The sequence below is a fragment of the Oryctolagus cuniculus genome, chromosome 15, assembly GCF_964237555.1.
Source record: "Oryctolagus cuniculus chromosome 15, mOryCun1.1, whole genome shotgun sequence".
In the NCBI taxonomy this organism is placed as follows: Eukaryota; Metazoa; Chordata; class Mammalia; order Lagomorpha; family Leporidae; genus Oryctolagus; species Oryctolagus cuniculus.
This window is the reverse complement of record NC_091446.1, coordinates 7,234,755-7,261,470: the sequence shown is the minus strand read 5'-3', so window position 1 is coordinate 7,261,470 and position 26,716 is coordinate 7,234,755. Positions and strand designations below refer to the sequence as shown.

At 58.5% G+C, this 26,716-nt stretch overlaps 1 protein-coding gene across 13 annotated transcripts in view; it reads right to left on the bottom strand.

Annotated features, from left to right (window-relative positions):
- The window catches only part of CHST15 (carbohydrate sulfotransferase 15), a 73,262-nt gene that overhangs the window by 28,277 nt on the left and 18,269 nt on the right, over positions 1-26,716 (bottom strand). For 9 of the 13 annotated variants that reach the window (XM_017338088.3, XM_008249390.4, XM_051833524.2 and 6 more), the window contains exons 2-4: positions 4,254-5,284; positions 3,284-3,623; positions 921-1,067 (exon numbers count right to left, since the gene is read on the bottom strand). In XM_017338088.3, coding sequence (XP_017193577.2) covers positions 921-1,067; positions 3,284-3,623; positions 4,254-4,802 — 1,036 coding nt within the window. In that variant the 5' untranslated portion in view covers positions 4,803-5,284. Of the gene's footprint in view, positions 1-920; positions 1,068-3,283; positions 3,624-4,253; positions 5,285-9,681; positions 9,765-18,160; positions 18,426-20,464; positions 20,620-20,761; positions 21,084-26,716 lie in introns of those variants that run through there. The other 4 variants (XM_017338091.3, XM_017338093.3, XM_070058294.1 and 1 more) reach the window with 4 other exon arrangements.

Genomic DNA, 26,716 nt, shown 5'->3' with positions numbered 1-26,716 from the left:
CTTCGGCCTGGCCCTGCCCTGGCTGCTGTAGCATCTGGGGAATGAACCAGCTGATGGAAGATTCTCTCTCTCTCTCTCTCTCTCTAATTCTTTCAAATAAAGAAATAAATCTTTAAAAAAAAATGCCACTTGTGCCCTCATCCCATCTCAGAGCGCCTGGGTCTGTGTCTCAGAGCTGCTCCCAGCTTCCTGCTAACACACACCTGGAGCAGTGCTGCCGGCGGGCGGGCGCGGGGTCCCCCCAGGTCGAGTTCCCAGTCCCCGCCCTTGTTGCAGGCATTTGGGGAGTGAACCAGACAATGGGAGCTCCATACACGTGTGTGGCCATCTCTCTGCCTTTCAAATAAACGCTTAAAAAGCGGGGGGTAGGGTGGGGTGGTGGGGATCTAGGTCTTTTAAAAACCATTCTTGTGAATTTTGAAAACGAGTGACTATGAATCAAACCAGCTCATTCCAGACGTCCTTAGCACCAGGCTGGCAGGGGCAGGGTCTTTGAAACAGGGCTGCACGGGCTTCAGAAGTTGCCCCCACCCCACCCCCGGCCCCGCCCCTAGGGATAACAAAGCCCCAGGGATGAAATCAGTGACCACTCAGCACTCGGCGTCTGTGGTCCCCCAGCCAAGCACACGGGAGCAGACCACGCAAAGAAGTCAAGGATGCCCACTTAATCTACAGGAAAACAGAAATGGCGATGTTTAAAAAACGCCACTGCAGCGGTCCTCGGGTCTCTGGAGTACAAAGTGGACTCAACATTCACATAAGGGCACTGGGGACGTGGCCGTCACCGGCTGGGGGTGGGGTCGGGGGTGGGGTGTGCAGGCTCAGCACATGTCTGCAGCCATCACGCAAACGCCCCGCAGGTGCGGCAGGGCTGGCCCCAGGGAGGCCGCTGGCCGCCTGGGCGCTGCCCAGAGCCATACCCACGATGATGTCATTCATCTTGTTCCGCTCCTGCGCAGCACTGGCCTGCAGGCCTTGGTGGATCTGGTGCGCAGCCAAGTCAAAGAGGTCCAGGTAATCTTCCACGGGGTAGCGGTCCCGCAGCCCGTCTCTCAGGCGCACGATCCCTGCGAGAACCAAGAGGCACGAGTGCTTACTGTGGACAGGGCGACCGCTCCTGGAGCGCTGGCCTGCTGGGGAGTGACCAGAGGGATGAGAGGCCCAGCGACGGAGGCAAAGGCCGAGCCCAGGTAAGCTTCAGAAGCGGGGGCACCTGCAGGGTGGGGGTGGTGCCTTCGCGAGCTGGTTGCCCCCTTCCCAAGGCCCCCATGCTTTGTGGGTGGAAGACACTGCCACAGAGCTGGCAGGGGCAGCTAAAAGGATGGCACACCTATTCAAGAACCACAAATGTGTCCACATGGAGGGCCAGCGAGTGGCCAGGCCACAGCGGCACCCGGGATGCACACAGTGAATCAAACAGGAAAGGGGGGAGGGGCAGTAGGAGGGCAGCCACAGAGCCCAGCCCACACCTGCCTGATGTTCTAGCCCCCACCTGCTCCATCAAGCACCCCAGCTGCCTGTCCACACTCTCGGGGAAACTGACCCTCCCCTGCACAGACACGGATTCTGGCCTGGGCTCCTGGAGCCCAAACCTGCCCCTTTCCACTCGCAAACATTTGTGAAACTGCCCAGCTCCACAGCTACCGAGGTCAACGGGAAGCGGCAAGAGGACACCCACGGGGCCAACAGTAGGAGCTCCAGGTGCCGTGCAGCACCAGCGCCAGGCGCCAGCCCGGTTCTTGTTGCTCTCCTGCCTGGGGGAAGCTGGTTTGCATTAGGGAAGAGGGCGTGGGGAGGGCGCCCAGTGCAGGCACCGTGTCCAGACACATCTGGCAGCTGTGCCCGGATGTGAAACCTTGGCTCCCACGGCGGACAGTGCTAAACCACAAAGAAGACATCTGCACTTGTTTACCCCAGCACGAGCATCAGACGGACGGAACCAAGTGTCCGTCGGGAAACACAGTAAGCAAACCTTCAAGACTCCCTCCCAACAACCTGCGACCTCGGGTGGACAACGCCCTCGTGGGCCGCCCGGGCTCTGGCAGACTGAGGGCTGCGATCACCTCTGAGCTCCAGTGACCGAATGTCTCCTGGCAGGAGGGAAAGGTTATGGAGAGGAAACAGTGACCGGAGGCCCACAGGGTGCCTGGGGCTGGGCTGAGCGGGAGGCAGCCTGCAGGGAGGGGTGGGTGGGGCTCAGAGCCAACCCCGCAGCCAAGGGGTGTAGACAGCAGCGTTTTCCATGTGATTTTCACACAGAAGTCAGGAGCAGACAGGGCAGGTCAAAGATGCCAAGGCCCAAAGCTGTGTCCTGCAGGTGCAGGGCCTTCTGGAAACGTGACAAAGCTGGGAGCCCAGGACCCCCATGCCCCGGCCCCTGCGCTCTGGGATCCCCATTCACATCTGCCCACTGTCCTGCACTCAGCTGGCTGTCGGTCAACGCTCACCCGGAGGCGGGGGCAGGGTTCCAGCCTGTGTTGGGTCTCTGCCTGCGGATGGCTGCTGCGGTCTGAGTGCGCCCCACAAAGCCTCCTGCCCTGGAGCTTGGTCCCCAGGTGGCGAGAGGCGGTGGGACCGTTTAAGGCACTACTCGGAAGGGGTGACTGCCGGTCTCGCAGAGTCCGTCGGTCGTCATGAGCGTGAACTGGGACAAAGCCAGGCCACCACCCACTCCAGGCCTCCTGTGCCTGTAGCCAGTTTCCTCTCCGCTTCTCCCCACACGGTGACCTTGCCAGGGGCCCTCATCCAGACCCCAGCAACAGGATGTGCAGGTCCTCCAGGATCAGAAACCGGGTGGGCTAAGCATCCCGTCTAAACGCCGGTTCTCGTCTCAGCTGCTCTGCTTCCAATCTGGTCCCCTGCTATTGCACCTGGGAAAGCAGTGGAAGATGGCCCAAGCGCTTGGGTCCCTGCACCTACGTGGGAGAGGGAGACCCGGATGGAGTTCCAGGCTCCTGGCTTCAGGGACTGCATCAGCAGATGGAAGATCTCTCCCTCTCCCTCTCTCTCTCTCTCTCTCTCTAACTCTGCAGTTCAAATAGACTAAATCTTAAGACATTCAGGAGCCAAAGAAACCCCTTTATAGAGTCCTCAGACTCAGGTCCTGTGTCGCAACAACATGGAGCAGACTTAACCCCACACCCCCACCCAGGGACAGGTGAACTGCTGCATCTCCGCGGCTCAGTCTGTCTCCTCCCATCCCCAGCACGGTCTCCCTCACGGGGACTCGCAGCACCGGCTCCCTGCACCCCACCGCCAGCCCTAACGCAGCCCCAGAACTCACCAAACCGCTTCCGGGTCCACCAGTGCGGCTCCTTGATGGCGGAGAACTTGACTTCTGGGTGCAGGCGCAGGCGGTCGTAGAGGTCGGTGGTCCCGCACTTGGGCTGCCCGATGATGTAGAAGTGGGGCAGGCAGCGCAGGCGGAAGTGCTTCCCGTCGGCGTGCGACAGGTGGCCCCAGAAGGCCTTGCGCAGGGCGTCGAAGGTGGAGCGGAAGCGCTTGGAGTAGAGCACGTAGGAGTTGGTCAGGTAGGGGTCGGTGGTATTCCTGCCCGAGAACTCCTCGTACCAGCAGGGGCTCTTGCTGTTCGGGAGGAATTTGCTGGGGATGACTGAGAACATCTGTGCCGGGAAAGCCGGGAGAGAGAGGCGAGCTGAGGGCGGCAACTCCAGGCTCTCCCACGGCAGGCTCCTGCCCTGGCGCGGAGCCCCCAGTGCCCGTTCCACCTGCTGTTGGCCCCTGACGACAATGTAACATAAAGCAAAACTGGGTAGACGGCCAGGGGCTGGGCTTTCTCTTTCCCACAGTTCAGAAATTCACAGAGGCTATGCTGGGAGACAATGAAGGTAAAAATCTAAGGCAAAACCACTCGGCCGTGACTTATCCCCCCACCCTCAGCCATCTAACTGAACCCAACAGTTGTACATTTAAATCACCATTAGCAACAAAAATACTGATAGAGACAGAAGGGAAACAGGAAATCTAATTGAGTCCAACTTGAAGAGTCCAGCTGATAGGGACGGGCACAAGCGACTTTATCCACCACAGCCACACGGTCAACCTGGGAATCCTAGGGGGTAATTAAAGGAGGCGGCGGCCTCTAAACACCGCTGTGCCACTCAGAACAGCAGGTGCACCAGTGATCAGACCCCGCCCTCAGCGCCCTCTGCTCCCCGAGGCTGTCCCGTGAGGCTTCCTCCATGAGCAAGGGAGGCAGCCCTTCCTAACGCGCGTGCCGAAGGGCTACTCACGTGCCCCTCCTGCTTCCGGAGGTCTTCCAAGTCCGGGAGCTGCCTGGGGGTGAACTCGATCCTGGCCGTGATGCTGTCGATGATGAGTTTGATGCTCGGGTAGTCCTTCACGTAGGACACGTTACTCACGGAGGGCTGGTGGGCATGCTCTTTGGTGTCGCCTGGGTTTTCAGCGTCCGTCAAGCCGGGATTGCTGGGGAAGCCTCCGTAGTGGAAAGGCGACGGGATCAGAAGCTCCTGGCGGGCCCCAGAGAGCATGTAGGACGCCATCACCAGGGTCATTATTATCAGTCCGAAAATGAGGCTCCATCGCCTGCCCTTCCTAAAGCGCAGAAGCCCACCCCAGCTCTCATTCCCATCGGTCCTCACTTCGAGAACGGCAAGCAAGTTCATCTGTTTACTGTCCACGCGAAACAGAATCCTGTCTTCCCCCTGGCACGCGGGGCACGCCTGGGGGCTGTGGGCGGGGCCTCCCCGGCAGCCGACCTGCCCGGTGTGGGAGCCGTCGTCTGGTATCAGCCCTGTGCAGCCGTTAAGGCAATGCCTCATGATAGTGGCCCCGCTCGGCCGGCCTCGGAGCCACGGGGTGCGTGCAGCTCGTGCGGGAAGACGCCACGGATGTCCTGGGCTCACAGAAGGGGGCGGGAAGGCACGAGCGAAACACTAGGCAGATCCCGAAGCCCGAGGGGGTGAGGAAGCGCCGTCTTGGGCTCTGAAGGACGCCCACAGGAAGAGATCTCCACGCGTCAGGCCCGGTGAGAAGCCTCTGCAGCCACAGGGATGGCCCCGGGGGGCGGGAGCCACTCTGCCTGCCCGTCAGGTTTTTCCCATGGCACACAAGAAAGTGGGAGAGGGCTGGCGGGAGAACAGGGAAGCACCAGGGAGATCGCGCGGTATCATGGTCCTCTCCGGGACGGGGGGCCTGGCAGGCTGTCCATGGAGACGCCGGCGGACAGGCCCGCTTTACATCCCAACTTCCTCCGGATCGCTTCTGCTGCGTGGGGAGCAAACCCTTAGGGGCGTCCGATTACCTAAACAAAAGGAAAAGAAGCTGGATTACATTGTGTGACGGCAGCACCAACCCTGGGACCGTATGCCCAGGAGAGAGAGAGAGAGAGGGGCTGGCCTCTCCTGCTTCGAAGCCTGCTCAGTCACCAACCAGCCATAGGAAATCGCACAGGCTAGAGGGAGCGGGCCGGAGACGTGAGCTGGGCTCTGGGGTTGAATCCTGTGCTTCCCAACGTGGCTGTGAACACCGGCACCGGCAGTATGGAGACCGCCACCCCAGCACAGTCCACGCAGCCGCGAATCCCCCTGAGCCACAGCAGCCCCGGGTCGCAGGTCTCTGCAGCCATTCTCAGACTCATGCAGCGACAGGGACGATGAATGAGGAGCACGAGACGAAAGATCGGTGCTTTCCAGTGAATGGAAAATCTGCCGGGTAAGACGCGGCGGGCGGGGAGGCAGCATCCGCCATCCCTCACGGAGCGCTAACCTTTATTATCAGTTTGGGAAGCGAAAGTTAATGAAAACTGAGAAACAATGAAATGATTCTCTCCTGCAGTCGACTGTACAAATAAAAAACCATCTGACTCTAAGTTATGAAGCAATTACATCCAGTGGACGGTACTCCCCCAAGTGGAATGACGCTCCAGGCCCTGAAAAAAGTCTTCACGTTCACCATTCTGGGGGAAGCCATGATTCTTAAAAATCCATTAATAGAATCCGCGGTTGTAAAATGTATTGCTGCCCAAATGACACTGCTTTATAGGTATCATAAAAAGCACACTGCGGAAGCCAGAGGAAGGCCCGTTGAGTTTCCGGCAGTGGCAGGCCACCACGACCGGTTGTGCGACCTTGAGTAAGCCACAGAGCCTCTCTGAGCTCGGCTTCCCTACCAGCAGAATTAGGATGCAAAGCCCTCCCTCTCTTCTACGTTTGTAGAAAGGACTGTGTTAGTGAGTATGTGGGAAGAGCTGGCGTAACGCCCGACACGCGTGCCACGTCCCGCAAGGCTAGAGCAGGTGCATCAGCAACAGCAGCTACCAGCGTGGTGGTCTTTAGCAGTCGGTGCGTGCCAGGAGCCTCTGAAAGGGAGTCCGGGATGGGCAATCTTATGCCACCTCGCTTCTCCTGCTCGCTGACAATGACCACAGGGCTGCAGGCTCACCTCCCACTCCACACCGACAGGCACACGCACACGCATGCTCTCAACAGTCCTTGCTGGGCCCCCAGAGGGGTGCTAACTGCCCACTCACCCAAGCCCCAGGTACCAGCCGGAGGGCTGCACCGTCAGAACTCACCAGGAGAGATGCTCACTTCCCTTGGACCAAAGAGCCCACGTGTTCTCGAAACATGTTGGCCAAGATACAGCCAGGCAGTGTTTCCCAAAACATCTTCCCCCACAAAACGTTCCACATGCTGTCAGGAAGCGATGGTGCTTAAATTATCCCAAGGAAAGGTGGGATGGACAAAATCACACAGAATTCTTTACGGCAGGATCTGGGGTGTGATGGGGGGAGGGGGGTAATATGCTAATAAACCCTGCAAGTCCACAGGAGAGGAATACACGAAATCCACACACTGCAGCTGGCCAAGGGATTCTCCCTGCGCTCACGAGGCACCAGTCAGAAAGACGGGTCAGTGAACGCTGAGACACAGGCCCAGGCCTGGGGCAGGTGGGGAGCACGGAGGAGGGGGCGTGGGAAGAGCGGCTCTGGGCAGCTGGAGGCACAGGTCAGGGCCCTCAGGCCTCAAACCCCTGCTTCCAACTTGCTCACGCGCCCCGACCCCTGGCTTGGTACAAACAATTCCTCCAAACCAAAGAAACAAAAGGGCACGATCCCCTACTTGGAAACTGCAGCAGGAAGGCCAAGAAAACATTTTTTCACATGTCAAAGACAAGGCCAGGCCGGGGTTAAAAATGAGATCCAGGCTCGAAGCTCTGTGGGAGTGTGCACCCCCCACCGCCTGCCCCACCGGCTTTCTACTGCGGAAGGTCTCATTAGAGTCTTGTTAGAAACACACACAGGACCCGGGAGCCACAAGACCAGAATGCAGATACTCGGGGCCCAGTGCAAGGGGCAACCTGTCGCTCGCTACAGCACTGTGGCTGGGTTCCAGCAAAGGACAAGGAAACGTCGGAGTGGGGGGAGCTGACACTCTCGACGGGGGCACCGAAGGGGCCAGGGCCCTTGTCAGCCAGGCAGAGGCTTCACGGCTGGCCGCAACAGCGCCACTCCAGTCTCGAGTCTCGTTCTGAAGCCTGAACTACAGAGTCCGTCTGAGATGACCCACCAGCCCCAGAAGAGACAGATGCGGAGCTTCCGCATCTCCTAACGTTTGTTCATTCCTTCCTTCCTCCAACAACTACCTTTCAGACGCCTGCTGTACACCTGGCACGTCCCGGTGCGGAGCTGCGGAGGCCGGAAGCCAGGACAGGGTACTTCCAAAACTTCAGGGAAAATTGAATTAGGGGCCAACGCTGTGGCGCAGCAGGTTAAGCCATCCCATATGGGCACAGTTCAAGTCCCAGCTGCTCCACTTCCAATGCAGCTCCCTGCCAATGTGCCTGGGAAAGCAGCGGAAGATGGCCCAAGTGCTTGGGCTCCTGCACCCACATGGGAGACACGGATGAAGCTCCTGGCTCCTGCCCCAGCCATTGCCGTTATTCAGGGAGTGAACCAGCAGATGGAAGATCTCTCTAGTTCTCTCTCCCTCTCTGTAATTCAACCTTTCAAATACACAAATAAATCTTATAAAACAGAGTAACAGCCTTGCAGGCAGGTGACTACCTTGCTGGTACCCTTAAGAGCAATGGACCCCAGAGCCCGGGGACAGTCAGGTGAGCCCTGTCGGGGGGGGGGGGGGGGGGGGTTAGAGCTGTGGCTGAGGGAAGGCAGCTGCTTCCCGCCTGGAGCTCAGGTTCGGACAGGCTGAGGGCTCAGGGCTCAGGGCAGAGGGGGCCAGGCACCCACAAAGGGAGGAGCAGGCTTTTCCGATGTGGTAGGACTGTCCTGTGCAGAGCACCCTGTCGCTTGCACCCCCAGCCTCCACTTCCCAGACAGGAGCAGCAGCACCCTCCCCTGGGTCGTGGTGTCCCCTGGAGACACAGTCACCTCCTGCTGACAGCCCTTGCCTTAGAGGGACAGCAGGGGACGGGCAAGCCTCCACTTCAGAGGCGATGCTTGAGATGGACCCTGTGAGAAGGAAGCCGGGCCGTCCCATGGGGACCAGGCGGGGCACGGCTGGGAGGAGGCAAGGGCCCTGACGACCACAGGAGGCACAGGCCTGGAGGGAGGGGGCCAGGAACCAGACCCCATACGGCCTTGAAGTCCAGAGTCGGGGATGGCATTGCCCAAGTGCATACTGGGAGGCACGCTTCCCCCTCTCCTCCCCCGCAGGACGTGTGAGATTCAGTAAAGCAGCGGGGCAAAGCCGGATCGGTGTGGCCGCGCAGAAAGGCAAACCGAAGCGATCAAGTTCCTCCACCAGCAGACGCCAAGGAGGGTCCTGAGAAACCCAACCCCCAGGTAGCCCTCCTTCAGCACGACGGAGAGGGAACGGCCACCTGTCGGTGCCAGCCGGCACTCCCATTCAGGTGGCAACCCCGGGCCTCAGGTGTGCATTTCAGTTCCATTTCATTCCTGCCCAGCCTCCCGCCTGTGCCCTGAGACCACAGCCGTGGGAACCCGCTGTCACCGCCAGCAATCAGATAACAGGTCCCCAAACAGACAGTGTTCAGTTACCCAGCCCTCGGCTGGTCACCCCTATTAACCTGTGCCCCCCAAGCGCCATCAGCAAGCCATTTGTAACAAAACTGTAATTGAGAGACCCAGAAAGACCACTTTAGATAAAGTAATCGAATGCCCCCTCAGTGCAAGACCGGTGCAGGGCATCCAATTTCCCCGGGCAAAACTTATTAAATTATGGTGGCTCTGAGCCGCTGTGCCAGGAGAAGGAGGTATAAACTTCAAAAGAAGTCTGCACGGATTTAAATAAGTAGCTTCATTTAGGGTGAACGTGCACACCTGCCCTCGGGGTGGGGGAGAAAGGAAAAAAGCAGCTAATTATTTCATTTTGCTTTTATGTTGTAAGGGGAAAAAAGGACGGGCCTTAATTAACCTTTACCACAACACAAAGCCGCCTTCGGATTGGCATGGGTGAGCACTGACATTTCTGTCTGGGCGAAGACTATGGAAATACACTTTTCTTGGAGGAACGGCAAGCAACAGGTGGAGGAGGGCCGTGTGCACCCTGAGCTCCGAGCTCCTGCTGGCCGCCGGGACCGAGGGAAGGAGGGCGAGCCCGGGGAGTGTGAGCAGAGTGACGGAAGGGCTTCCACTCCACGCCTGCAGCCTGGCGCTCTGGTCCCATCACAGGCAGCACCCGGGATGAAGCCAGACCAGAGACCACCCCCGACACTCACCACCCACAGAGTGCCACAGGGGACACGCAGCCGGTCCACGGCTCAGGATTCCACACTCGTGTCCACCCAGCACCTGAGATGAGTCTCTCTTTAAAAAAAAAAAAAAAAAAAAGTTGAGGGAATTGTTTTAAGATTTAATTTATTAATCTGAGAGGCAGAGCCACAGAGAAGGAGAGGGAGAGGCCTGCCATCCGCTGGTTCACTCCCCAAATGGCTGCAGCAGCCTTAGCCAGGACCATTGGAAGCCAGGAGCCACGAGCTTCTTCCAGGTCTCCCATGTGGGTACAGGGGCCCAAGCGCTTAGGCCATCCTCCACCGCCTTCCCAGGCCACAGTAGAGAGCTGAATTGGAAGAGGAGCAGCTGGGACATGAACCGGCACCCACATGGGACATGGGCATCACAGGGGGAGGCTGAGCCTACTACGCCACATCGCCGGCCCCCTGAGACAAGTCTTAAGGCATCCTTATCACAACGGAGCTCCCACAGCACTGCAGTCAGAGCCCGAGGGAGAAGCCGCTGGCCTGGATTGACCTTGAGCAACACTGACCGTCTTCTCCCTGCTTCCTCCAACATAAACTGGGAATTGTCAGAGGCCCCGTTCCCAGCACTGCTGTGAGCCTTAAGTGAATGACTTTCTGCAAAGTTCTTAAAGAATGCCTGGCCCCCAACAAGGCAGGGTGAATACCAGCTGGGATTGCACAGACACGGTCCTGGCCCACAGTGAGAACTGGATAAATCGCAGTTTATTACTATTTTGATCGATTTCATTTTTGGCTCCGATCTGTTGTTCCTCCATGCTCTCTGCCGCGTGAATCACTTTTAGTTTCTTCAGCTAAAGGAGTAAACTATGTCTTCACCCTTTGGTTTCAGCTGAGGGTCTGGCTTCGGCCAACAGCGTGAGGCAGGGATGACCAGGTGCCCGTCCTGAGCCCAAGCCCTAAGACGCACTGTGTGTACCCATGTGCGTGTGCACAGCCACGGCAGGAGCACGCCAGGGCAGGAGGATGAGACAGGTGGAGCAGGACCACTCGGCTGAGCCTGGCGGAGCAGCCAACACCCAGCCGGCCCCAGGCGGTCCCCACGGCCACAGAAGAGGGCCGCTGTGTGACAGTGCTGTGTTTGGGGGTGGCTTGTCCCATGGGAAAAGCCAGTGACATGCTCTTCTGCAGGTTACGGACAGAGCTGCTACCAAGTGAACCACAATAACTGTAGGTTTACCAACTCTGGAAAGCGTGTTTGTAAAGTGAATCGTGGGCAGCTCAGGCCACAGCAGGTTACCCCAACCCCCAGGGAACCCACTGACCCAGCGCTCACCCGCTGGGACCCCCACGGTCACGGCAGAAGCAGGCGCGCCCAAACAGTGCTGGAAACCCAGATGGCAGCTGTTCCCCAATCAAGCCACGAGTGCCCCATCTGCCACTCAGGATTTTTCTGAAAACGTGTGTTTATGACAACCACAGCTGGTCTGTCCTAGCTATACCCACACGCGACCCCACTCTCCCACCTCCTGCCCTCATCTGAGAGTCACTCTAGTTTCCTTCTCACTTCCTGTAACCCGATCCCCACGGTTTCCTGGCCGGGTCTGCTTTCCTGCTGCCTGACATACTGCATCCACCAGGGATGCGTCTCCGTCAGGGACTCTGGCGCCACGACCCGCCAGATCCTCCTGGCTGGCACAGCTCGTGTGCCAACAAACCACAGGCGTTCTCGACGGTACAGTAAGCTCATCCTCAACATCACCTCTGCTGAAGCGGCCTCCGCACAGGCCGTGCAGCCACAAACTCTCGGGAAGACCAGAACCCCCCACCACAAGCAGCTGCCCCCTCCCCTGCATCCTGCCCGGGGAGCCCACGGGTTCTCAGCTTGGGAGAAAGGCGGGGTGCAGCAAACATGGCTTCCAGGGAGCCACCACCAAGGCTGAATGCAAGGCCCCAGAGCCAGGCAGGCCCGCCCTGCACTGCAACCCGCTGGACCCCAGGGCACCCGCGTAACCGGCTGTGACGGTCGGCTCATCTGCAGGACGGGAGCAAGGCTGTTGCAGGCCCCCAGAGGTGCGAATAGGAGACGAGATCACAGAGGCGGGCACTTCAAAATGTCCAGGGGAAAACGGAATGAAAAGGTGAATTTCTTCTGATGCCGAAAATATTGAAAACCATGCCAATGAGGGGGTTCAAAAAGTTCGTGGAAAACATATATTATGAAGAATCTATGACGCATCCCAATAAACCGACCTTCGATTCCACTCCCCAGGAGCCATCTGAAGCCCCCTGGTACGGGAGGTGCTCACCCCGCACCCTGCACACAGCGAGCCCGTAAACAGGAAGCATCCTTGGCATTTTACACAGAGGCCCCTGGCCCTGCTCCAGGGCGCGGCCTCCCTTGTGTGTGGAATCCCAGTGCCTCCAGTGCGCAGCCGACTGAAGTCACACACAGGGAGAGGCGGCGGTGGCTCGAGGTAGGTGCAAGATGCAAGAACAGGCAGACTGGGACCCTTGGGGGTGCGGGGGACTCTGTCACCAGGATCCACAGCCGTGGAGACGGGACAGCTGCAGGGACTCTGGCAGAGCCCAGCCCCCGCCAAACGCCTGACCCATGTAGTACTTGGTTCAGCCCTCGCAGGACGGCCACTTTCCGAGAAATACGCCCGTCCCCACCTATCTGGGGTCAGCCGGCCACTTCCTGCAGACGGGGTCTCCTGGGGAATTCTCGCTGCCGTCACTCACAACACGGAAGTTCTCGCACATCTTCAAGTTCACCGCGGACACAGCCAGAGCCCAGGTCAAACCTGAGTGGGCTCCAGTCATGAGCCCAAGCCACAGACACCTGCTCATCCAGCCCAGAGCCATTTTGTCTTTCTCACTGTCACACAGCTCATCACTGCGGAGTGGGGCAAGAGACACAGCCCCGCATACACACACACCCCTAGCCTCCACCCCGGTCACCCTGGCCTGGCCCCTGGCGGTCCAGCCCCTCATCCAGGCCCGGGCTCCCTACTTTCCAACGCCATCAGAAACCCCTGCCTAGAGAACAGATTTGCAGTATCACATGGAGACACAGGATGCACACTGAGAGGCAGACGACGCGACCTCCATCTCCATGTGCCCTGCTGGCCTGGGGCACTGAGTCTGAGACTGTCTCAACATGGACTCCGTTCATCGCTCAGGCTTGTCTCCTGCAGCCTGCGAAGAGTGATGGGTGACAAGTACGCACCAGGAGAGAGACGAGATGGGGAGGACAGTCTGGCCTGGCGCCAAGGAGGGGACAGGGAGAAAGAGGGTCAGAAAGCAAGAAGGGCTGGGGTCAGGGAAGGAGCCAGAGGCAGGCGGGTCCCTGGCAGTGACCGCAGCAGCTGTGTCGATGGGGAGGAACAGAGGCGCCCCGTACGCCAACAGCAGCCCCAGAGCACAGCCCTGACCCCGTTTTCACGGCTACACATCAAAGCGGAAGTCTGGGAGCCCCAGGACGGAACACAGACACCAAGTGGCAGCTTCCATGAGGGTTTGCCTTTGGAACCTGAGAGCAGCCGGGGGCCCCCTTCCCAACAAGACAGGGACTCAGGGTGTGGCCCCTGAGCTGAGGGCCCCCGCCCTGGTCTCCACCACCACTCCCCTGGCTGGAAACCCCTGGCAGGCCACTCCACCTCCCCGGGCCTCAGTGTCCCCACATGTAAAGTAGGGATGGCAGACTGCCCCCTTCTGCCCCGAGATCATGGTGTGCGAGCTGAGGTTAACGGCTCCTCAATGAAAGGCCAGGACGGGCTCTGCTCTGTCTCCTGGGGCTGCTCTGAGGCCATGGTTCTGTAGCAAGCACTGGAAAGCTGGGGCAGTCCTGGCTGGATTCGCTGGACAGAGCTGGACAGTCAGGCCCAAGACACGGCATGCTTTTCTCCCCCTGGAGGAGCCCGTCCTCTCCTACACACTTTATCAAGCTCCTACTATGTGCTCCTACTGTGTGCAGGGCCCGGGTCTGCTGGAGCTACAAACAGGAGTCCGCTAGGAGCATCCGATCCGGCTCCAGACCAAAGGCTGCAGGCAGATGCCCACGCTCAGAGCCATTCAGCCTATTCCAGGGACGGCCCACAGCCCACGGCCCGCCAGATCCGCAGAGCCAGCTGGCCCCGGAGAGCCAGGGAGGCACCGTAACAGCAGCAGTGACCCGCGGATGCTTCCAGCAGCCGAAGGCACAGCAGGGCGGTTAACGGGGCTGCTCCATCTTTCTGCTCTGGCTCCCGCGTGCAGCCACCCGTTGCAAGGGCCAAGCCCCGCCAGCTGTCCCAGTCTCCCTGAACAGCACCACATAATGAGGCGCTCTCAGCCAACGGCGCGTGGGAGACTCCAGAAACACTCACGCCATGGCCGTCCCCCCGCCCCCTCCCCCAGGGGAATTCAACCCGCACAAAAGACTCCACAGGTCTTTGTGACACAACCCATAATCTTCTTTTTCTGAAACCAATTGGGGGAAAATGGATTCAGCGCACTCGTTTTATTATTTTCAGCAGCACATCAAGCAGATGCAGGGACTCAATTTTCCATGCAAGGCATGGCGGTCTGCTGACCGTGGCTTCCAACGGGGTGGAACCCACCAAGACGAGCCGACGGGTTGTGCCGTGAAAGCCGCCGGCCGGAAGAGCCCTCGGCACAAAGCAACCGCGGCCAGGTCACCCTAAGGCACTCCAAGGAGGCACGTGCAGAGGGTTCTACCCGAGCCCAGAGACAGTGAAACGAGAAGACAGGGCAGTGTAGCTCAGTGCTGACCACGTGCAGGGTACCACGCAAGGTCCCTCCCTGAGGCCAGCACCGCGATCCCCTGCGGGAAACCAAGGCACAGCAGGGCCCAGCACACACCCAGCGGCACACGGCCAGCCAGTGGTGGGGCCAAAATCCAGCCACAGGTGTGTCCAGCGGCAAAGCCGGTGACCTCCGTCCCACATCACGTAACGACTGCTCAGACCTCTGGCTCACGGAGTAGTGTTGCCATCCGCCGTCGCCCCACCCACCGGCCACCCGTCTCCCGGGCAAGGAGGCACAGCTGGACCGCAAGCCCAGCAAAGGCACAGAGTCAGCAGTGCTGGCCCTGAACAACGCCCCCCGCAGGGCAGGGGGCTCCGCGGTTTTTAAATTAACGAGTAAAGGTCGAACTCCAGCAAGCATTGTGTGCTCCCAGCAGACACCCAGGACGGAGCTCCTGCTGCTCGGGGACGCCAGCCGACAGGCACCGAGGGCTTCCTGCACGCGGCATCCTACCAAACACCACGTAAGAGGAGAGCCCAACATCATCTCCACGGTGCAGATGGGGGCGCTGTGGCCCAGGACACTTGAAGGCATGCACCTCCCCCGCACAGGACCTACAGAGCACAGGAGAAGTCTGAGACGGGTGGGGGACCCGGAGGCCTGGCAGGAACCCTGGCCCCACCACTCAGCCAGCCATGTGACAGCCACGTGACAGCAGGCACACTGCCTTCACCGCTGAGACCCTCCTCCTCCTCCTCTTCTCGACGTGGCCAGGGAGGCTCAGCCCTGCCACACGGATCCAAGGAGCCCACGAAGCCAGGGTAACTGAGAAACTCATTATTCTTGTTGCGCCTCTACAAGGGTTCAGCATCCGGCTTTAGCTGTCAGAACAGAGTGACACACTCAGGCTACGCGTTGTTTTGGCTGTGGCACAGCGGGACCACATGGACAAGGGGTACCCACCGCCCGTCTTCCAACAGTGCTTCCTTCCCACGGCAGGAGAATGAAGAAGCAGCAGCCCAGAGTGGAACGCAGAGACCAGACCGCGCGTTAGGCTCCATGGGAGCAGGACAGCTCCGCCCACCCTCCCACCCCCAACCACTCCCGTCTGCCCTGACCTGACTTCAGGAGGTGCAAAAAGGCGGCCACACTGCGGAGCATGCTCGGCCCCGACGTCCCCCAGAGACACAACGCGCACAGGGCAAAAGCAAGTGCCAATCACAGTTTTACACATGCAGAGCGGCACCCCGGAGTGAATACATTAGAGACGCACAATGTGAGGCGGCAGCTGCGCACTCCCCGCCAGATGGCCCCGCGGATCGGACTCCTTCTCCACACGGTGTCATTTCCAAAGACAAGCTCAACAAGAGTCTGCTAGCCCCTGAACGAGAGGAGCCGCCTGAAGACACTTGATCGGCATTGACTTCCTTTGGGTGGGGACAGCGAGCCCCGGGGCTGTAGGACGATGTGCTCTGGATGCCTGCAGGGCCAGGTGAGGGGTGATGTGACAGCAGCCACTGCCCCAGACAGACACAGCCCTGCGAGGCGTGGAGGAGGCAGGCAGCATGCCCTGCCGCACCAACCCCAGCTGGGCCCGGGCTGGGGTGCCAGGGGCTGCATGAAGCTGCAAGGCCAGCTGAAACATCTACGTTAAAAAACAGGCAAATGTAGGGGGACGGGGCTGTGGCACAGCGGGTTGACACCCTGGCCTGAAGCACCAGCATCCCATGTCGGGGCCAGTTTAAGACCCGGCTGCTCCACTTCCGATCCAGCTCTCTGCTGTGGCCTGGGAAAGCAGTAGAAGATGGCCCAGGTCCTTGGGCCCCTGCACCCATGTGGGAGACCCGGAGGAAGCTCCTGGCTCCTGGCTTTGGCCGTTGCAACCAACTGGGGAGTAAACCCTCAGATGGAAGACCTCTCCCTCCCTCTCTCTCTCTCTCTTTCTGCCTCTCCCTCTCTCTGTGTAACTCTGACTTTCAAATAAATAAATCTTAAAAAAAAAAAAAAAAAAAAACACAGGTAAATGAACAGGTAAACGTGAAGGACAGCGTGCTTGCCTCCCTGGCCGGAGGCTGCTCGGGCACCCGGGAGACCTCACTGTCTTTTGCCTACAGGGCGCCGTGGGGGCAGTGTGGGAAGCACTGATACAGGGCGAGTGGGAAGGGACAAGCAGGAGTGGGGCACCGTGTGGCTGCGGGCTGCTGGGAACCACCGCCTCTCGTGTGTTCCCTGTGCACAACAGCAAAGGTAGGTGTACCGGCTCCACTACACAGACAGAAAACCAAGTCCCTGGGCCGGGAAGTGGCTTGCCCTAAACCACACTGCAAGTAAGTTAAGTGGCTGAGCTAGGTTTAAACACAGGCCAAAGCCCCAAGTGCCTCCATCCCTTGAGGACGGGAACACCCCACACCAAACGGTCCAGGGGTGGGCTACAGGCAGGACATCTCTCCACCTCTCTCCCCAGCTTACGGACACAGAGCAAGCGCCCCCTTTATGACAACAGCAGATAACACATGTTGAAGGGCAAAGGCGTGGCAACGAAAAATGGACGGGACAAGGAGTCCAGGACCCAGTGAGTCACGTATCTGAGCCTCAGTTTCCCCATTTGTTGAAAGTGTGTGCCCTCCTTGCCTCCCCCATCAGACCAGGTGAATGGGGCCAGAAATGAGTGCACAAGACACAGAAGGAGGAGACGACAGGACTAACAGGCTGTGTGCAACACGCAAATGGGAATTGGGTCTAAGGCTCGCTTTAGCCAATCATTTCTCAAGTTGCTTTTGAATTAAACACACCACCATCCCCCAGACATACTATAATGATCAGTGGCCATTTAAAAAAAAGTTTCATTGAACTCAGTCTGGCGTGCCTGGGAATAAGCTTGGCAGGACACTGTCCCTCACCTTCACTGCCCTACGACAAAAAACCCTGAGCAGAGCACAGAACTGCCCGGAGTGGCAGACACCTGGCTCAGCACAAGTCACCAGGACTGGGCAGCACTGCGGCATCCCGCATGGGAAAGCCCCACTTCTGATCCAGCTCCCTGCTAATGCACCTGGGAAAGCAGAGGCAGGTGGGCCCCTGCCACCTGCAGGAGAGACCTGGGGAGTTCCAGGCTCCTGGCTTTGGTTGGGCCCAGCTCTGGCTGTTGCAGGCATTTGGAGAGTGAACCAGTCAATGGAAGATTTCTCTCTCTGCGTCGTTCGTAAGGGGAAAGCCAGGGCCAAGAGCAGAACAATGTGACCTGGGAGGCGTGGTTTGTGAGGGCTGATGCTGAGAGACCTGGGCAGAGATGGGCCAGGTCTTGTTCCCTCCAGCTCCAGGGTGCTCCAGGGATGGGCACCTTGCAGGACGATCAGCCGGAGGAGAGCGAGCCCAGCACACTGCCCCTGCCTTCTCGTCCACGTCTCAATGGCCATCAACGGGGCCACAACCACCATCCCCACGCCTACTGCTTTTCTCCCTCTTGTCTCAGCACCAGGCTTGCGGCCAGCAGTGGGGACTTTGGGACCCAGCCAAGCCTGAATCCAGGGCAGGATGTTCAAGGCAGGTCAGCAATATCTGATCAGGATTGACCTGCACAGGCAGAGGGGGAGACCTGGCCACAAACATGCAGTCCCAGGACTCGGGCAAGCAGGAGAGATCCAGGGAACGAACTCATCTCCAAAGGCTCCTTCCAGACCCTCCTCCTCCTTTAGATGTTTAGAAAAGAGACCTAGGGCGGGCATTTGGCACAGCCAGCATCCCATACCCCACAGCGTCTGGTTTGAGTCCCAGCTCCGCTTCTGATCCAACTTCCTGGTAACGCAGACCCTGGGAGGCAGCAGGTGCGGGTTCCAGTCCTTCAATCCCTTCCACCACAGGGAGACGCAGATAGAGTTCCAAGCTCCTGGCTTCAGTCTGGCCCTGCCCTGGCTGCTGTGGGCATTTGGGGAGTGACCAGAGGCTGGAAGATCCAGAGCTCTTTCCCTCCCCTTCCTGTTCTTTCAAATAAAATAAATCTTAAAATAAAAAAAAAAAAGACCCAGTTTCTGACATCTCCATTCTCACCCTCTGTACAACAGATGTGACAAGTGTTTACTTCCAGATCGATCACAATGTGACCACGGTCAGTTTATCGGAAAGGGATTTTCTTCGAGCCTCCATTAGCTGGATGTTTCGAGTGAGAGATGCGATTTTTAAAATCTCTCTTGGCCGGCACCGCGGCTCACTAGGCTAATCCTCCGCCTGCGGCGCCGGCACCCTGGGGTTCTAGTCCCTGCTGGGGCGCCGGTTCTGTCCCGGTTGCTCCTCTTCCAGTCCAGCTCTCTGCTGTGGCCCGGGAAGGCAGTGGAGGATGGCCCAAGTGACTGGGCCCTGCACCCCATGGGAGACCAGGAGAAGCACCTGGCTCCTGGCTTCAAATCGGCGCAGCACACCGGCCGTGGCGGCCATTGGAGGGTGAACCAACGGAAAGGAAGACCTTTCTCTCTGTCTCTCTCTCTCTCACTGTCCACCCTGCCTGTCAAAAAAAAAAAATGTAAAATCTCTCCAAGTTTCATTACTGGAACGGAGAGGTGAGCTTTCGGTAACTGCTGCAACAGGCACCTGCTCTCCGACGGTCTCTGCACCTCTCCTAAGCACAGCACAGACGCGGCTCACTGCCACCGTCCGCCTCTTCCCACAGCAGGCAAGGGCAGGAAGGAGAGGAAGGGAGTGGTCAGGCGTCCAGAACTCGGGGCTCTGCTGTGTCCTTGGCTTGACGTAAACAAGTTGATTTTAAAAATCTCACTCAGGAAACCGTGTCCCACAGGGGCGTGCTGGACAAGATGAGAACTTAGCCACTCCTTTGGGTGACCCCCGGAGGGAGAGAACCTCCTTCATCAAGACCTGGAGAGTGCTCAGGCCTCCCTAGGACTTGTTTGCAGAGAGCAGACTCAAAACTGACTCAAAGAAGTCCTTGTAGCTGACTTCCTGTCGCGATCCACTCCGGTCTCCATTTCAGAAAACAAGTATTTGGCTGAAGCGCACGGATGCTGAGACCTGGGTCAGCTCAGTGAGCAACCATGTCTCTGCACGCAGTCCCAGTGCCTGCAGGATGTCCCTGTCACCCGGGCAAAGCCACAGCACAGGCACAGAACAGACACAAGCACTGGGCTTGGAGTCAGGGGATTCTGGGGGCGAGCACAGCAGGTTCACCCCTGGTTTTGTGGCACTCACTACCCGGAGAACACACAAGATAGCGAAACACCAGCACCCACCCTGTGACTCTGGACAGACCCGCAGCCTCAGAGCCCCAACCCTGGCTGGTGAGTGGGGACATTTGCCGCAGCCTTGCAATGCTCCAGGGAGAATTAGCAAGAAACCCAAGTCTGCCCCAGGCTGTCTGTATCTGCCCCCCTTGTCTTTGTCCCACTGTCCCCTCCCCAGCTCCCTGCTGCCAGTATCTCCACCACGTGCCCAGCACCCCCCCCCCACTGCTGCCCACCCTCCCGAGCTCAGCCCAGGGCCCTCCCCGAGCCCCCTGCCCCGGGGGTCTTCATGCATTTCATCTGCCAGCCTCCACGTGAGCCACCACCCTTCGAGCTCCATGAAGGCTGCAGAAGCTCTGCTGCTCCCTTTGACCAAAATTTCCTAAAGGACAACAGTGGACAAGGGAAGTGGGCAACACGCGTGAAGCACAGCGCAGGCACACATGGAGAACCCCCCATCAACGTCTGTCTCCGGGCGTTTCAAACAGAAGTGAAAATTCTGCAGGTTTTTCCACTCTGCCTCTCTGGGTGTCCCCGTGGCACTAAACACCCGCTTCTCAGGCTCTCTGCAGCCGGCTGCCGCCCCGGGCCTCTGCCGGGGGACTCCAGGGTGGGCTGGCTCAGGGGTCCTGACGCCCCCGCCCCACCCTGGTCCTGCTGGCTGCAGAGGCCCCCTCTGCCAACGCCCAGCCCAGCTCCCTGCCTTTTCCAAATTAGCGTCCACACTGAAGACAACACTGAAATGATGCGCCACCAGCACCGGCATCTCACTCTGAGCCGACACACACGCCCCGTATGAAGCTGGGGCGAAGAAACACGCTTACGTGGTGACAGAGCGGCGCGTGATGACCTCTTCTCCCAACACTGGCAAGCGGGATCGCCGTCACCTCGTGATGACACAAGGGCTCTCGGCTGACTCCGAAACTCTCACGCCCAAACTCGGAACCAAAGCTCTCCCCTAGGAACAGCCCCAAGCGTTCACTTTACAGTTTTAAAAAGAGCTGGAGATTCATCTTGGGTAGGGGTATCCCTACCCCAGCTGCCAAGCTCCTCCTTCCCGGGGGGGGGGGGGCAGGCCCAGTGCCAACTCACTCCAAGGGCTGCCATCTCCCTGGGCTCACCGTCCTGCCTCTGCCGACCAACTCCAGCCCAGCCATGGCTTCCGGAGACCCTGCCGCAGGTCCGCGTCCGCACATCCCTGGCCTCCTCCTAGTGACTCCTTCACCCCCACGCCTGCTAGGATCTGCCCTGCCCCACCCCTCGGGGCTCTGCAGCAGGCGCGGGGACACCATGTGCACGGTCCAGACTACCACTGGGCTGGACTTCTGGGAGCAGTGCCAGGCGTGCCGCCCCGTCAGAGGGACAACACCCCCTACCCTCGGCTTCCCGCACTTGCACTGCAGGATGTGGTCAGTGATGTGCCAGCACCGTGACAAGCAGCGTGGTGCAAGCGCCCCAGGATCACAGAGGAGACCAGGAACGTTGTCCAGCAGCTCGTAGATGTTTATCTTCTATGGCTATTTTTTGGCCAGTAATTTACATTCCAGAAGACTGGCATCTTGCAGACTGACTCAGGCTAATTTGCTCAGCGATCAGTGTTGGTTCTTCAAGAGCAGTGCCAAGTGCTTCCTAGGAAGCCGCCCCACACGACCTCAGACCCCACAGGGCCCCAAGAGACCATCTCACTCACAGCCCCAGGCAATCCGCCCAAAAACGGCAAGGCTGAGTTTGAAGTCTGATCAACAGGGCAGCTGAAGAATTTCAGTGTCCAGCGATTAAGCCTACAAAACTCCAAGCCTACAGCATCAAGTACTTTGGGGAAACAAAGTTAGAGAAAAGAAGCTAAGATCCCTGCTGCCCTGGGGAAGCTGGGTGTTCAAATTTCATTAAAGGTTGTGTGGAAGCATGTAAAGTGAAAGTGATACAACGAAGCAATTATGCAGATACGGATGTCAGAGCTCCCAGAACCTGCGCCTCAATTAGGAAAGAACTGAAGCAAAAAATGAGCATATGGCCAGCTCTGGGAATAGCTGTCCCAAGCTCTCACCTCCTCCAGGGACGGCGGGGCCACAGCCAGTCCACTCTCCACAGCTGAGGGGTCTCCAGGCTGCTCACTGCGGGGCAGAGTGCTGGCTACAAGCACGGGGTCATCCAGGGACTCCCGCCCTGGCTTCACGACCTGACACTAAGCCCACCTCACTTTCTCCCTGAAAAATAGGGGTGCACATGGTAACACTGCGTCTATTGCAACCACAGGGAGGACTGTGAAAGTCCAGCGGAAGCGCTGCGCTGGGCGCCGAGTTCCAGAACAGTCGGCAGCTATCCTGCTTTGCCCCTTCTCACTGTCACTCCCACTGCCACCTGCTCTTGGGTCTGTCTAGAGCCGCACGGGGTCTGCCTCCGGTCGGTGCCACGCAGCTCTGTCTGTATTCTGGCCTCTTCTAGAAGCCTGCATCACTGAGATGCCTTGGAAACGCAGGACTTCGCTGCTACGAGGGCTGATCCTTCACATTCTAGCCCAGAGAAAGACTGAAACGCCCGCATTTGAATACCTCCTCGGTCTGCTGAGAAAAGCATCGTTAGGATCTCATAAAAAATTCCACTTTCATCACCTGCCTTAATATTCCTGCTCTCAAATAAAAAAAAAATCAGAGGAAATGGTTACTTTTAAAACGAAACCTTGTCTCAGAATAGCTGCAAAGCGTTGGATTGGATTGTAAGAAACTCACATTCAATGCTAAAGCCGGATCATTTTTATTTCACAATGTTGAGTCTTATATTCTTTGGGCCCCGAGCTCACAGAGAGTGCAGGCAGCTGACCCAGGGCTGGGAGGCAGGTCTCCCAGGGCTTGGGGGCCGGGAGGCAGGTCTCCCAGGGCTTGGGGGCCGGGAGGCAGGTCTCCCAGGGCTTGGCCCGGGGCAGGCAGGAGCAGGACAGGGCTGGCAGTGGGCAGCTCTGCTTCTCAGAGGTGAAGACAGCAGCCCCCGGGGCTGCACGGAATCCGCGGGCTCAGCACCACTCCCCATGGCCCTCCCCAAAGAGGCGGCAAGTTTGTGCTACAGGATCTACCTGGCCAAGTTATAGACTCCCACAAACCAACAGCCCACTGAGTTCCCACACGCTGCAATGCTCCCAAATTCAGATGCGTCCAGCTGAATCCTGCAGGTTCAGCGCTAGGACAAATCAATGCCACCCAGACCGTAGATGCAGCCAGCAAATGCGAGTGTCTTGCAAAGTTCAAGTCGCTGCTGTATTCAGATTCCGTACCCGGTCGGCAGGGATGAAAATGGGGGAAGGATCAATACCATGGGAATCAGGAGGCCTGGCCCTGGGCTAGGGCACGGTTGTCCAGGGTCCCTAGTAAGTTCCAGGGTACCCCCACCCCAACAGTGGCGTCAACGTCAAGGTCACTGAGCTTCGAAGGATAGTGTAGGACAAAGATGAACAAGCAGAGCCTGTGCCCTGACAGGCGGAGACGGCTGGGAAGTCACGAGTCTGTGGTTTCGGGTTGTAGAAACTGGAGTCGCTCACTGCAAACAGGAGCCGCAGAGCAGCCAAGCTGGGGCACACCTGGACACAGAGGTCAGCCTGCGCCTGGTCTCCCCGCCGGCCAGCTCAGCCCTGCCAGAGCAGACCCCAGCCCTCCAGAGGGGAACACAGACTTTTCTCTCTGCCTGCCGTCCACATTTCCTGTCCCCCAGGCCTGACCAACCAGGACGTACACATGAGGGTGCACAGTGAAATTCAACAAGACGCTCCAACACAGACATCCCCCTGAACGGAAGGCCCAGCGCCCCTCCCCCCAGCTGGGGGGATTTTGCCCAAGGGTCCTATTTCCTGGGAGATGTGAGAATGGTGACGTCACCAGCACGCTGTCAGCAAATGACGGAGGGCGGCCCTGTGAGTGCGGTGTCAGAAAAAATCTGTGCACCTGCCACGCTGGCTCGCGGCCATCCGCATGGTCAGCGTCCTCCAGGAGACAGCTCCTGGAACTCAGAGGAAAACCTGGACTTTGATGTTCAGAAGAAAGCAGGATGCAGCTCAGCCCACTCCCAAGCCCACAGCCCACAGCCCAGCACTGGAGCCGCCTCGCTTCGGGGTCCGCTTGCATGCAGGAAAGCCCGGAGGCCTGGTGGCTCGCCCAGTTCCCCCTCCAGGCTTAGCAAAAGACACAAACAAGGGCGTTTGTCCGAGTAAGTCTAGAGGCCGGTTAAGGTGCCTGCACCCCACGGCAGAGTAGCTGGGTTCCAGGCCCTGCTCTGGCTCCCGACGCCACTTTCCCACTAACGCGGTCCTGGGAGAGAGAGGGGACGCCTCCAGTGACGAGTCTCCTACTACCCACATGGGAGACCTGGATAGCATGCTGGGGTCCCCCAGCTATTGCAGTCATCTGGGGGTGAGCCTGTGGATGAGAGAGCTCACTCTCTCCCTAAATCTCAAATAATAAATTTAAAAAAAAATTTTAAGGACTAAACTGGAATGCTCACAGCTATCTGTAAAGCCTAACTAGAAATCACGCAATGCCTACCCACCCCAGGAGAGGTAAAAGCACTCTAAGCTGGCAAACAAACAACTCCAGGGCAGAAGCCCACAAAGTGCTGAGCACAAGGGCGCAGGCAAGAGAGAGCCTGCAGCAGGGTCCCAAGCACCTCCAGCTCAAAACCCAGGCAGCACACGCCAGCCTCTGGAAGGCAGGACGGTGCCTTCCCTGGGGTGGGGCTGGGAGCTAGGGATCCGGGGGCGGCTCATACCCGACCTCGGGGCTGGCTGGCGGGCGAGTTCCGCTCTGGAGAAGCAGCACACTGTAGTTTCGACAGATGTTCGTTGAGGTTCGTGCGTTATCCTCCAATTTACAAATGGTTCATACAGTGGTCAGCAGTGTTGACCTCTGCCTCTGTACCCGCATCCCGTATAAGCACTGGTTCCACCCCTGGCTACTCCGTTTCCAATCCAGCTTCCTGCTAAGCACCCAGAAAAGCTGCAGAATGGCCCAAGTGTTTGGGTCCCTGCATCCACCTGGGAGACCCAGATGAAGTTCTAGATTTCTGGCTTCAGTCTGGCCCAGCCCTAGCTGTTGCAGCCATTTGGGGAGTGAATCAGCAGATGGAAGATCTCTCTCCCTATAATCGTGCCTTGCAAATAAATAAATCTTTTTTCAAAACGGGTTAAAAAAATAAAAAAAGGCGAGATGGGTTGTACAAGGGTAGATACAGGGCCGTGAACGTGAACTTGACCCAGCTGGGACAGTCCAGCCCTGGGGCCTTGACTGCGCAGCAAATTTCTCCCACCAGAGCCAGAGCAACGCCCGTTTCCTCCCAGAGGCGCCACAGCAAAGCCTCCTCTGTTCGTGCATTTAAAAATGGTTCACGGAGCTCCAAGCCACTTAGGGCTTATTTTACAACCCAGCTCGCAGCCGGCCGGCCGATGACCTCCAGTCGCTGGCGTCTCAACAACTCCTCCTGCACGGACTCAGCCACGGGGCTGGTGCAGCCACCTGCAGCCCGGGCACACGCAGGGCGGGCCGAGGGCCAAGGCAGGGCTCTCAAAGGGACGTGGCCCACGCGGTTTTTCAGCTTCTTTACTTCCTAAGGGAACCGCCGGTGCCACGCACAGCCCTGCCGCCCACCCCACCCCAGGCCCCTCCCGGGTCACAGCTGCGGGGCCATCGCCCCAGCTGTGGCCATTACAAAGTCTCCACTTTGCAAGCTGCTTCCAGAGAATGTCTCAAATCTCCCGATGGAAGAAGAAACATGTCAGTCCTCACGATCCTAAATGCTGGCCAGGAATGCCCCGCACTCCTGGAGGCAGCAGGCAGCAGGTACTAAACGCATAAGGAAACTTCAAAGAGTGTGGGGAAAAGGGAATTAAGAGAAATTTATTTCAGTGCAAAAACACTTTGAAAGCCCTGCATACAAGGGGTTTTTGAAAAGTTCACAGAAAATGCATATTATGAAAAATCCATGCATGGATTTAAAAAAATGTTTGTACCGAAATAAATTTATCATTTTCTTTAAAAATCTATTTAATTATTTATTGGAAAGGCAGGCCTGAAAAGGAAGAGCTTCCACCCACTGGTTCACTCCCCAGATGACCACAATGGCCAGGGCTGGGCCAGGCCCACACCAGGAACCTGGAACTCCATCCAAGTCTCCCATGTGGACGTGAGGGACCCAAGCACTTGGGCCATCTTCCACTGCTTTCCCAGGCGCATTAGCAGGGAGCTGGCTTGGAAGTAGAACACCCAGGACTCAAACAGGTGACCACGTGGGATGCTGGCCTCGCAGGCAGTGGCCCAACTTGCTGTGCCACAGCACCAGCCCCATGCTGGTCTTTTCATTCCTCTTGTCCATGAACTTCGTGAAGTCCCCTCACCTGACTGCAGGGGGCGCAATCTGGGGGGAAGGCAGGGGCCAGGTCAGGTGGAAGGGGCCTGCCAGCTGTGTAAACCAATCCTGTCTCCAGAAACAAGGATCCTAGCACATTCTGAACCTTACAAAAAGAGACGCACCGGCCCAGGCGCCTCCCTGGGGAACTGGGTCAAGTGCAGACACCACTGGCGGCAGACTCTGCCTCTCCAGGGGCACCTGGGACCCCCTGTATCCCGCTCTGCCTCTGGAGTTTCCTTAAGGCCCCTGTTGTCCCCAGGCTTCCTACACCCCTGCACCCACGAGCTCCATCACCCCCACACACCCCCACACACCCCATGAGACTCAGCTGACAAGGAGCATTCCACCGCATCCAGCCCCTGGACCCGAAGCTCTGACCGGGCAGGGCCTGCGTGCATCTGCCCACCCGACTCCCAGCAGCCAGCGCCGAGTTCCTTGTCTGTGCCCCTCTCTGATCATGGTTTGCCAAAGCCGACACAAGGGCACCCCACACACCTGGCTGACCCTAAGTACTTCGCTGCCCCACCTCAACGTCTCCCATGGCGTGGGGAGAACTGAGCACACCCGTGGTCCTGGACAAGTTCACTGGGCTCTACTCGTCCCCGCTGCAAGTCTCCTGCCCCCTACCAGTCCTGGCTGGACAGGCCCGCAGGCAGGTCAGAGTGACTCCCTTTGATCTTGCTAGTTTC